At 39.2% G+C, this 13,051-nt stretch overlaps 1 protein-coding gene across 1 annotated transcript in view; it reads right to left on the bottom strand.

The window, feature by feature from the left end:
- The window catches only part of ITGB6 (integrin subunit beta 6), a 74,625-nt gene that overhangs the window by 44,829 nt on the left and 16,745 nt on the right, over window positions 1–13,051 (bottom strand). The window contains exons 6-8 of the mRNA XM_079782202.1: window positions 12,649–12,814; window positions 11,177–11,338; window positions 7,525–7,620 (exon numbers count right to left, since the gene is read on the bottom strand). Of these exons, the coding sequence (XP_079638328.1) occupies window positions 7,525–7,620; window positions 11,177–11,338; window positions 12,649–12,814 (424 nt within the window). The remainder of the gene's footprint in view (window positions 1–7,524; window positions 7,621–11,176; window positions 11,339–12,648; window positions 12,815–13,051) is intronic.

The raw sequence follows: 13,051 nt of genomic DNA, 5'->3' as shown, positions 1-13,051 counted from the left end.
TGTCTTAAGTATATTTTTGCTGCTGCCAATAAATTCTTACTTTGTTACACTTCGTCTCTTGATTAAAATATTTCTTTCAAGAAGACAAGAACCGAGTTCCCGTCTCACCAATAACAATTGGGCACAAAATTGAAATATATAATACTCCCAAACTCTTCTTATGGAAAATATATAATACTCCCAAACTCTTCTTATCACTTTAACTTGTCCCTGGTTCAATGGGCTCTGCCACGTGGAGAATGCTAGCTTGCAGTTAGACTCCTGCATGGCAACCCCAGCCAGAGTGAGCTTCCTTTAAGCAGAGGTGTCATTTGGACCAGCCAGAGAGGCCAACTGCAACCCCAGGCAAGGCTTCAGGGGGTCTACGGGCAACTGCGTTAAAGAGGAGTGCCTGCATCCTGTAGCTCTGAGGTGGCATAAAGAAGGTAATCACACAGCTTTGAGCACTTTGCAGTATGGAGAGGAGTCTTTGGAGAAACTGAGTTTGTTCACAGATGTTGAGTCCTCACCAATGGGGAACTTTCAGGCATACGAAAACATATACTAGAAATAATTTGTTGGTCCTATTAAAGTTATCACATGTAAAAAAGTAACCAAGCATCATGGGAATGTGTAAAAACGTCACCTGGTAAGTAAAAATGTAGTAACTGTGATGTTCTGGAGCTGCTGGTGGGAGGAGGGCAAGCTTGCTTTTATTTTAAAGCAGGCGCCCTGCCCTGTGAGGATAGCAAACACAGATTCCGAATTTGGTACAATCACCTTGATTTCACTTGATGTTATTCTTGTCAATAAAAGTGAGTGTTTGACATATAACTAAGTGCAATTTTTATGCCTTTATAAAACTGTAAATATATAAACTCATTAAAAAATGTGAACATACTTAATAGGTACAGTATGATGCCAATTATGTTAAAATATGTAAATGCATTCAAAGAAAAAAGAGAGGACTTAATCTAAAATGTCAAGAATGGTTAGTTATGTCTGCATGGTGAGTTTTGAGTGATCTTTATTTTCTTCTTTGTGCTTTTCTGTATCCTCACTTTCCCCCCCCCCCCCCCCCCTTTCAAATAGTATGTTAATTTTACCATCTGAAGAAGTAATTTAAAGTGTGTGGTGGTTTTTTTTTTTTTTGGGGGGGGGGGTTTCACACTCCCTCATTGTCTGTAGGAGAGTAACTGATACAACCTTTGGAGAGCTCCTTGGACACACCCAGGCGAGCTGAGGATGCCACTCCCCTGTGACCTGGGACTTCACTTCTAGCAATGGCTCCTCAGTGGAGAAAATGTATGCAAGGATTGCATGCTGCAACATTTGTAATGCTGCACAAGTGGAAGAGATCCGATGCCCTCAGTTACAGAATGAACACATTTCAGTAAATACACTTAATGGAATATGCATGGCCATGGAATAGAGTAACCGAAAGCTATGCGGGTCTCCATGGCTAAGCCTCAAAAACATAACAGTGAGTACAACAAAGTGAATGCAATTAATGCCACAGAACTGTATACTTAAACATGATTAAAATGGTAAATTTTGTTATGTATATTTTACCATAATTAAAGAAAATCCTGAAACATAACATTGAGTCAAAAAACATTTGCAGAAATTAAACTCGTAAGCCAAAACTATGCAATTATTTATGGATGTACATATAGTTTTAATAGTACAAAATACTAAACACTTGAGTTCAGGACACTGAACTTAATTCTATGGGAGGAAAGAGGGGATGGGATCAGACAGAACTGGGCAGTTATACAGCAGGCAACTGCATCTGAAATGTTTTATTTCTTTAAAAAATCTGAAGCAAATATGGAGGCAAAATGTTGAGATTTAAGAAATCTGCATAGTAGGCATATGGATGTTCATTACATTATTCTATTTTTCTGTGTACTTAAACTGTACCATAACAAACCTATATCCTTTGTCAGGCCTTCTTTCCCTCCAACCCCCCTTAGGTTGAAACAATAGATAGTGATTACCATATACAATAGCTGTTGTAGATGGTTGACGAATGAAATCATGTTCCCGAACCTGCTCATACCACTCAGAGCTTAAATAACCCATAAGGCGGAATCCAAATGTCTCTCTTTTTTCAAGTCCACACATTTAAAACTTGCTAAATTAGCAGCAACATCAAAGGACCCTAGTGTTTACTGGTCTTGAAGGATTCTGCCATTTATAAGAATCTCACCTATCAGTTCATCTGTCAGGCAGCTCTCCTCTACCCTTAGGCTCTGGGCTTTCACTGCTCAGTGACTTTCAAAGTCAGTTACTATAGAAGGCTGGTAGTCTAGTGGCTATAAATTAGCAACTTCTTTCACGACATCAATCCACATTCCATTGCACTTTAACTCAGTGGTTGAAGCTGTGGACTCAAACTGCCTAGGTTCAAATCCTGGTTCTCCTATGCAACTTGCTTTGTTATTTTGGGTTCTTTTATCATAAAATGGAAATTAGATGATAAAATGAGTTGAAATGCTTAACCCCAGGCTGCTACCTAATGAGCCCTCAGCAAACCTTCCCTATTATTCTTATAATCATAGTTGCATTTCATATCTGGCCCTCTGCTATTGAGTGAAGGGCTTAGTCCAACACTATGGTACTGATAGCATCAAAGGTAGCTTATGATTGCCAGTTAACTTGCAGCCCCTTCTAACAAATAGAAAAGAGTAAAAATATTGACAGATATGAAAGCTCTGGCTCCTCAGCAAACTCTTTGCCTTGGGGTCTCTTTCCAGAATGCAACTTCTGAAATGCCCTTATCTTATTCTTTAAACAGATGATTGATCTACAAATCTGCTCATGCTCTATGAGACTTATTAAGGCAGGCACTGTGTCTTATTCTTCTTTATAGTCAGACACCCTGGTTCTTTGGAGGAGCTCATGAAATGTTTAATGAATGGATGAATAAATGAATGAATGCAATCAATAACGTCTTAGTTTCAATCATATGCTAGACATTCTGGGTGTTGTGTAAATCTTGAAATATTTAGGGCTTGTATTGATGTAATCCCATGTAATAGTTATACTTGGGTTGGCTTAATAGGCATCTCATGAATACCCTACTTTAAATCGGTATCTTTTTTGTTTTGTTTATCATCTGGATTGCAAGCCTTTGAGTTCTTTAGACGAAAAGTACTATGTGGACTCTAAGAGATAGCAACTGATGACTTTCATGATTGCGATGTATTAATTAGACTAGAAAACATTTCTAACAACTTTGCCTTGATAATCTGAGGATGCGTTTTATTTCTGAATCCTCCCTCTCCAAGAGAGGTTTTCTTAATGAGGAAAGTGTAGGCAGCTGGCTCTCCTCAGTCTTTGTTCCCAGAATCTCAATTAGAGAGGGAAATCAGAATCCTTTTCATTACACCTGAGTTTAAAAAAAAATTAACTTCATGGATATTTCTCACAATCCACAAATTTTCTCTATATTCTTAGATGATTTTATTTTTTCTAAAAGCATATAAATTTGGAATCCCCAATTATAGGATGGGATTGATAGGATAAAGAACAACTTTCTACATCATGCTCTAAAATTAGCTATCTTATAGTTAACTATATTTTATCTGAGCAAAGATCATTGGAATCCTTCGTGATTCCCACCCTCCAGGCTGAGCCACTGACTATTAAAGCTGGAGGTTGTGTGTGTGTGTGTGTGTGTTTTATAAAAACTGAGGCCAGAGATAAAGGGATTTTCATCCCGTCAAAATTGTTTTGATCTTTCCCAACAGTGAATATTCTAAAACAAAACAATAACATAACAGCTAACAAATGGCAAAGGGATCCAATTTTTGTTTTATCTTCCTTCCTAATTTCTCTTTCTCTTTTCAACTCCCTTGCTACAGTGAAAAGCTCAAAAGATAAACAAAAAGAAGAAAGAAGGGGTGAAATAAAAACTGGGTTATTGATTCCTGAAAAATTGAGACTCATATATGGTCGATACATTTCACAAGCTACAAGAGAACATCAGGCTCAGAGCATATTGTGGCTACTCTTCATGCTTTTTTTTTAGATATGACGACCGCCAAGAGGGCAATTGCTCAGGGGTTTCCTTTCATGGCCTAGTAAGGAGGCTCTGGAGCTTTTCCAACAGTTTGGTACTAAGACTGATGGCAAAGCACTTCTTTCCTCTCTGGTGCCTCTGGGTCAAAGTGGAAGGGGAGGGCGATGGGGTAGCCCGGGCTGCAGGGATGGCAGTAACAAGGGTCAGGCACCCCTGCCTGCTCTTGTACGTGGGCTCCCTCAACCGTGACAGGTATTTGTCACCCAAAACTCCAAGTCCTTATTTAGAAACTTTGACTCCATTTGAGAAAAGATAAGGTGCTTGCATTGCAATTTTTAAAGAATTCGCTCAACAAATACTGAGAATCTACTGTATACAGAGAATTGGCCTAAACAGATAGATGAGCAAGACTCAGCTTTCTCCTTAAAGAGCTAATAATCGGGGGCTTTTTTCCCTCCAGAGAGAAGGGTCCTGTGATGGTATAAAAACCTGCTTGGGTCCCCTGTCCCATGCTTTAGACACATCACTCTGTCCTGATAACCATAGGGATGTCAATTAGTGGTCATAGGTGTTACTGACTAAACTGGATGTGTCTATTGCCAATATATCTTGTTTACTTCCCAAGTGCTATGTTTCAACATTGCATCATAAATACCAGGTCATATAATAATTATTGTTATTAACTTCACAAAACTCATATTTTCCAGGCAGATGTAGACATATTGAAAGATATAGGCTATTTTAAAATCTTGCAAATAATGCCAGGTGATTAATAATATGATTTTACAATGTAGTACAGAACACTGATTTAATTGCTTTTTAACTCAGTATCTCACTAGAAAGGAAAGACTAGGAAAATTAGATAGTTGGGGTTTAGTAGCCTGATACTATCTTAATGTAAATTAACAGTAAACGTTTGAAAACAACAGAGGAGGTTAAAACATTTTTTTTTAAGCTTGGATAATTAAATCCTGCATCAAAATGGTATTTAGCACTAGAATATAATATACTACCTACTGCTCAGTCTATTATCTATCATTATCTTTTGAACCCTGTAATTGGACAAACAGGAAACTATTCATAATAATCAGTTTGTTTAAAATCATCTGTTTGCCGGAGTCTGGGGGTGCACATTGCAGTCATATTGAACTGAGGTGAAACTGCTTACTCCATCCTTTCCATTGTTTGCTCATCGCTGTTACCACAAAGTGCAGCAACACTACACACCTGGGCAGTCCAAAGCATCTTACCAAAATTACGGAAAAAATAGTCGTTTTCCCCGGCATCCTGTGAATGGGCAACATAAATCTTATTTGCTGCAAGACAGGGTGTCATTGAACCTGGCCCATCCCCTGCCAGGGATGTATGCACATAATTATGCCTAACACAGCACTGGGGCAAGCCATTTGCCCTCTGGAATTTCCATTAGATTCAACCACTTAGTGGCTTTATTAATCCTAGCGCTGTTTTTATTTTTCAGTTATTCTTTGGTAGTTATGTTACTTCTATTACAGCTATCCAAACATCAGGTTGCACAGGGTTTCCTGTACACATTTAAATCTAAGAGATTTAAATAGAAAAGCAACACAGGCCATTATTGGTCTATTTTCAGTTTTCATTATCAATAAAACAAGACATCAGCATTTTCATGCTGTGTGAAGCCTTCAGGGAAGTGCAATGATGCTGTCATTATCTTCAGACCAGGCTGCTGCCTGCCCCACTGATGCAAATGGCATGGCGAGTCCAATAAAATAAAAATAAAACCACGAAAGGACTGGAGTCACAGAGTGGGCTGCTGACCTGGTCCCCTGCATGGCTCCCTGAAAATGTCCCTTTGAATTTAGTGGAACCTGGATGGTAAAGACCACAGATCCTGACAGAACATAAATTCGTCTCATAATGAGATTAGTAGGCAGTCAAAATAAATGCCCTGCTGTTACATTAGAGGCAAGCTCTAATCTGGTGTTTTCCATGGAAATGATCATTTTCTTTGCAACGGGAGAATGGAGGATGCAACTAGCTTAAACCCGACAGGTTCTGTTTTGCCATATAATTATTTTTCACCTTCCTCTGTCTTTTTAATCGCAGTTTTGAGGAGCTATATAAATGAATTGTGAGTCTTAAAAGCTATTACCAACATGAGTTATGGGTGTTTATGTTCATGATCATCAGTCGTGTTTCCCTGACTCTCCTTTTAAGAAAAGTTCTTTTTTTTGCAACCCCTCTGCTCACTTCTAAACAGGAGCCCTGCTGTGGAGGAGGTGTTGAGACCCCCAGGGTCCTCTCATGCTAGCCTTAAGGATCAAAGGCAGAATAGACTCACTATTGTATTTGTGTATTGCAGCTCTACTACTTAAAACCATTGGCAACAAGTATCAGATACTAAAGAGCCCTAAGAAAATACCCAGATCAGGTGAATCCACATGGTCTCTGAGTAGAACAAAGGCCTTGGGCATGCAGCTTGATTGCAAGGGACTTCCTTGGTTTTCAGCAGAAGGCAATCTCACCTGGAGTACAATACCCTCCTCTCATTCAAAATGCAAGATAGAATCTCCTCCTGAATTCCTTCTACAGAACCTGATGCAAGTTCATGGGCTGCGCGGTCCTTAGCACTGAGTGGCATTTAATCAAAGCCTCTGTGAAATAATCTCAGAGTTTCCTGAGCCCTGTTAAGTCACCAAGCTTGTTAAGAGGTCCTTTCAAACGGAATGGGAGATCAGACTCTGAATTTAGGTGTGTTTGAAGCTTCCTCATAGAAGTCAGAAACAATTTAATGTACACCTATTTCCTCTACATTTTCCAGCGCCCAGGCTGCAGACTCCTTACTTCTCTGTGGCATTGCTCATTAGGAATAGATCATTTGCTAGTATCCCATTTCATAACATATTGGCACACTGTTTTCCATAGGCTGAAAAGAAACCACAGAAATCTTTTGACTTTGCACAAGCATTTTCTAGTTTATGCATTGGTTTCCAAACATTATTTCATCTAATGGAGATCATGCTCCTTCTGTACGTGGTGCTTCCATCCCTAAACTTGAACTGCAGACCAGCTGCTTTAAGGGGGAAATAACGTTTTGGCCCAATTGAACAACGTATTCTTTCAACTTCTCACTCCTCAATAGCTTGAATTCTGTCTCTACTTACATATATTTTTATGTGTCTAATTTGCAAATGTCAGAGAATTTAAAGTCAATTCTCCCATTCTCATAATTTTCTCTTCTTTCTGTTGATTTCTTCCTGATCAGGTGAAATAGTCCAAGGAAAGACTTACCTTTTCATTCCCACAACTCTTTCTTCCTTATTTCACCACAGCTCTGTCCCCCACTCCTCTCTGCACTGCTGTATTTGTAATTTACATAGCAAACAGTAACTGAGTCCACTTTGCCAAGTATCCCGTTTAGCTGGCACGTGTTAATGATTTTCTAATGGCATCCCCTGTGTTAAATTCACAGGGTTAATGTTAAAGTTTCATGTTGAATAGTGCCCCTGAAAGAATTTCCTGCATTGTTTGCTTACCTCATATAAATGTACTTGTTCTTGGGTTACGGCAAAGATCAGTAACACGTTATTTTGCACCAGTTTGTCAATGAGTTGTCCAATTGTTGGATATTCCTAAAATTAATATATAGATTTTAAGTATCATCTTAAGAAAAACATGCAAAATAAAGAAAAGAATGTTTCTTTCAGATATCTTAATGAGTTTGACATTTCAATGCTCATAGGCATTATTGTATCTGTCACTCTAAGTAAACAAATACACAATTAGCATTATTTAGTTAATTTGTTTAATAATCATTTCCTAAATCTTGTAAATCCAATGAATTCCTAAATCAGTGCCTGTCAATGACGTATGGTGTATTTATGGTCTGTTACTTCTAAGGAGATCATTTGAAATGTATTTAATAATGAGGAGTGGGCCATATTTTCACATTTCCTCTTCCAAGAGCCACTCAGTCTCCAGTTAGAGGGAATGTTAGAGGAGAGAGAGGTAGTTAGACTATGAAGGATGGGACTGGGCAGCTCTTGTAGCTCTGAAATTGGTCCTGCAATTGCATGAAGTGGGCTGAGGCTGAGGAATGGCACACTACAATTCCCATGTCTGTCAGATTTGAGACATTCCTATACCAATTCCTGGGTTTGGTCTTAATTGCCTTTTTGATGCCACTAATTAGTTTTATGGGACCCTGTAATGTTTTTTTTTTAATTTCTTTATTGATTAAGGTATTACATAGGTATCCTTATCCCCCCATAACCCCTCCCCCCATCCCTCCCACTCATGCCCTCACCCCCCTGTTGTCTGTGTCCATTGGTTAGGCTTATATGCATGCATACAAGTCATTTGGTTGATCCCTCCCCTTATCCCCACCCTCCCCTACCTTCCCTCTGAGGATTTCAGAGAGGTAGGGAGAGGAAGAGAGAGATAGAAACATCAATGATGACAGAGAATCATTGATTGGCTGCCTCCTGCATGCCCCTTACTGGGGATTGAGCTTGCAACCTGGACATGCGCCTTTGGCGGGAATCAAACCCGGGACCCTTCAGTTCGCAGGCTGACGCTCTATCCACTGAGCCAAACCAGCCAGGGCCCTGCGATGTTTTCACAGGACAGTTGAAAACACATTGCACTTCTATTCCATCGGCACATCATTCCCAAGTGATAGGATACTTTAAAAAATAAAGAAGCCATTTATTATCAGATCTGAAGATGGCCACTATTTTCCAAGGCTGAAGAACACACAGCACAGTTGCCTCTTATATGAATCCAAATGTGGATCATGAAGAAAGAAGAAATGCAAGTGAAAGAGTAGCCTGCAAACAATTAAATTAAGAATTTGTCGATGGTTCTGAAATCAGCCAAAGTAGAGAGACACTGTATGCTGGTGTGGTGTGTTCACATGTTCTCAGCACTTCAGGTAAATGACCCCATGGCAAATCTGGCTGTGTAATACATGCTTTCCACACCATTTGGATTTTTATTAGTAGATATTGATAAAATCCAGATAATGTAAATCTTCCCGAGTCTGACATTTTTAGTCTCCTCGGCTGTTCAACTGACCAAACACTAAGCATCCTTCACCCTCAAGCATGAACTTCTCCAATGCTGACCCCTCCTTATCTCCACATGTTCTCAAACCTTTCATCTGCTGTGCATGTGTAATCAGAATCATACCATGTAGCCCTTCCTAGGTGGGCGAACATGATTTTCTATTTGACCCACATCAATTGGTTTAGTTCCCACACAATTATCTTGTAAGTTCCTCAAAGCCAGGGACCATGTCTTATTACTTTATGGCTCCTGGAGCCTGGCCCAGTGCTGTGTGCATAGGAAGTGCTCAAAGGGCACAGGGAGCTATGTTACAGGCAGACACAGAAATAGTTCATGGCTTCTGTGCGTTCGTAGAAACTCAGCAAGAATTAATTGAACATTTATTAGATGATAAGGTCATATTAAGCAACAGGCAATGTTTGCTTCTATGGTCCTACCTTTTCTAAGATTCTATGAGGGACATTTCAATAATTGCAAAAATGGTGGGGGGGGGGGGGAGCAGACTCACTTCTCACAATTTCTTGCTCCTTGTTGGCTAAAAGACAAAATGTGGCTACCTCATTGACCTTGTAATATGGAAAGGCAGTTTATATGATTAAAGAATATATAAGCGTGGGGAATACTATTGATCAAAAGTTAGGAGACTATATTCATGTTGAAGTTTAGAAATTTAGGCAAGAAATGGTAGCAGATATTTGTGAACAATTAGATTTTAAAAAATTAATTGGCAACACTGTAGTAAGCATTTATATCCATTATCTCACTGAAATTTTTTTTGGAGAATAGTGCTTTTCAATCTGAAATTAGAATTCTTTCTCTTTTTCTTTCTCATTCTTTCCCTTTCTCTTTCTCTTTGTCATTCTCTTTCTCTTCCTCCTTCTCTTTCTCTTTCTCATTATCTTTCCCTTTCTCATTCTCATTCTTTCTCTTCCTCTTTCTCTTCCTCTTCCTCTTTTTATTTTTCTTTTTCTTTCTTTTTCTCTTTCTCTTTCTCTTTTTCTTTCTCTTTCTCTTTCTCTTTCTCTTCATCTTTATATTTAACTTTTTTCTCTTTCTCTTTCTCTCTACTCCATACACTTCTACAGCATTGTCATTTTAAGAAGTCACTTAAATTCTCTGAGGCATATTTTTCCAGATATTAAATGGGGATAATATAACTTTCTCAGCTTGTTGCTTCATAATTCAATTCTATTTCTTAAATTAGTCGGCGCCCACAGCGTTCCAGGCCCTCCTGGCCCTGAGGAGCACACATTAAATAAACAGAGACAGACATGAGCAAACACATTTCCACACAGTGATGGGCAAGAAGACATCTAGGTATGGGAGCGAGGGAGAGGCGATCACTACCTGGCCCAGCAGAGGTCAAAAAGGGCCCCGTGGGAGCAGCCATGATCAATCTGGGTTTAAAGAATAATTAAGTTTCTCAGCAGCCTAGGATGGGAGAGCATTCCAGACAGAGGGAATAGCATACACGCACACATGGCAGCTTCATGGTCTGTTCAAGGAAAGCAGTTAGATACATAGGATTCTGGTGAGAATTGAATGAGATAATGTACATCGAAGGAACTCTGAAAATTTTACTTTGTTTTACAAAAGTCAAGCATTTTTCCCCCCTTGCATGTCACTAGCATTTTTTAAATGACAAAAAATACACCAAATGTGAAAATGCACCAAGCAAGCAGTACTTGACTAATTGTTCCCATAGAGGCCCTGGTCTGGGAAAGTATGGCCTTATTTAGGGAGCATGCACTGGGCCCGTCATTCACAGTAACTCCTGGGTGACGACTGTTTTGGTCTGAGCCCATCTTTCTGGAGCTATGGTTGGGAACAGAATGAACTGATTTTGCTTCTTTTTGCTGGCCTCCGGCTCTTTGAAAAATCAGGAGGTTCTGGGGTCATCTGGGCTATAACAGATCCAAACTTATTACATAACCCCACCACCCACCTGTACTCCTGCGGGAACCCCTGAGGGTGGTGAGGTTGAGACAGGGAAATCTATTCATCTCAAATCAGGAAATGGACTGTGTGCACCAAGTGTGGGTTATCCTATGTCCTATAGCCATTATTGCTTCATTTGCCTTCTTATAGCCCTGAAAACAGTGCAGAGTACAGATTACACACCAAGACGGTTGACATGGAGTATTCATTCTTGCTGTCCAGGTGACAGAGCCCATCATTAGGAATGACGATGCCTGCCAATTTGCTGTCCATTCCAAAATGAGAATCGGCGTCACTCACAAAGACCAGGAGATGGAGGGAATCATTCCGCCAGCCGATTTTTTCCTGCAGTGAGAGAGAAACATTTGGATTGCATTGGATAGAGGCAGGCATTTATGGAGAGTGAATCAATTATGATTGGACACATTCAGAATATAAAAATTGTATTGCTGGTCTATTTCAGCCATTTTCATCTATTGTGAGTTGATAATATTAATGTATTAAAAACACAAAATTTCTGTGATGTTTGTTTCTTTCTGGATAACATTTTCAGATGATCTATGCTTCAGAAAAAAAACAGCTCCACTACAATCAATATTCAGTGATCCCAACTTTTACATGGTTATTTTTACTGTCCATTTTCAATGTACCAGAAAAATGAGGGAGGTCGGTCACAGCTTATCCTAAATCCAAGATGAAGCAAAACTAAGCAGAATGCAGCACAAAATGGGACCTGAGTAAACCTGTTTTATTCAACTACCAGCCAACATTTAAGCACATATTTCTCTTTCTACTGTATCATCCAAAAATTATAAACATAATAGAAGGATAAGAATTGCTTATCAAAGTATTGCCTCAAGGTACTGCCAATTAAAGTGGTTTATTGGCTGTTTCTTAGCAGAGCTCTCCCCTTCAGTTAACAGTAGTCTTGGAACTAGTGGGGCAAAAGCTCATCCTGGCTGCACCATTCCTTCTCCTCCTCCTCCTCCTCCTCCTCCTCCTCCTCCTCCTCCTCCTCCTCCTCCTCCTCCTCCTCCTTCTCCGCCTCCTCCGCCTCTGCCTCCTTCCTTTTCTAATTCCCTGGTCCTCCCACCTTCTAGGAGCTTCAGCCTGTCCATTTCCTGATATTTTCCACGAAGAGCTAACGCCTGAAGACAGAGAAATGATTCCTGTGGATACGTTGCTGACTGTCAAGGACAAGTGATGTTCCTGCACTGTTGTAGAGATCGTGTGGCTTTGGATGCTTATTTTGTTAGTTCAAAACAATAGATATCTATTCATATGTAGAGATTTATACTGATTCAGGTCATCTTTACTTTTTAAATGACTTCTGCCTTTTATTTTTTACCATGATTAACTAAAAAACTAATCAATCTGATTTAAATCTTTGAAAATTAATCACACATGACTTGTAGTAAAATTTCCCCAAGACATCTACAATTTCATTAGGATACCCAAATATTAGGCATAAAACTGTCCCATTGTAACATGATTGAATGAAAGATTTTACAGAGATTCTGTTTTAATAAAAATATCAAATGTAGAAATATGGCAATTAAAGTAAAGATTACGTTAGCCAAGCGTTTCAAAGAAGATGTGTTAATAAGAGATGAAATTTGTATTATCAGAGTAAAATACACTTTCCCTCCTCATACCTTACACACAGCAGCTTGCATAATTGCATCAAATCCACCCTCAGGTGTGTCAATATTAGCAGAAATTTTCTGATCCTTCACAATTTCATTGAATTTTTCAGCATCATTTGTCAATGGCAAAACATGCTTGAATCCAAATGTAGGTAAGCAGAAGTATGGAATACTACTACAAAAGCAAAATGTGAAAAGATTCTTGATGAAATATGATATAACACACAAGTAATAGATCTAATAGTCTGGCAACATTTTCTTACATGATAATGAATTTTCCTGAAGAGCCTGACTCTAACTTGGCTATGAGTCTCACTGCTAGGGTTGTTGTTATCATTTCCCACCCACCCCTTCCAAATTAATCATATTAGCTAACACTTAGTATCTTACACTGGCTCAAGCTCAGATAACA

Source organism: Cnephaeus nilssonii (assembly GCF_951640355.1).
Source record: "Cnephaeus nilssonii genome assembly, chromosome: 10".
Classification (NCBI taxonomy): Eukaryota; Metazoa; Chordata; class Mammalia; order Chiroptera; family Vespertilionidae; genus Cnephaeus; species Cnephaeus nilssonii.
The sequence above is the reverse complement of the archived record's forward strand: the minus strand, read 5'-3'. Positions and strand labels throughout refer to the sequence as shown.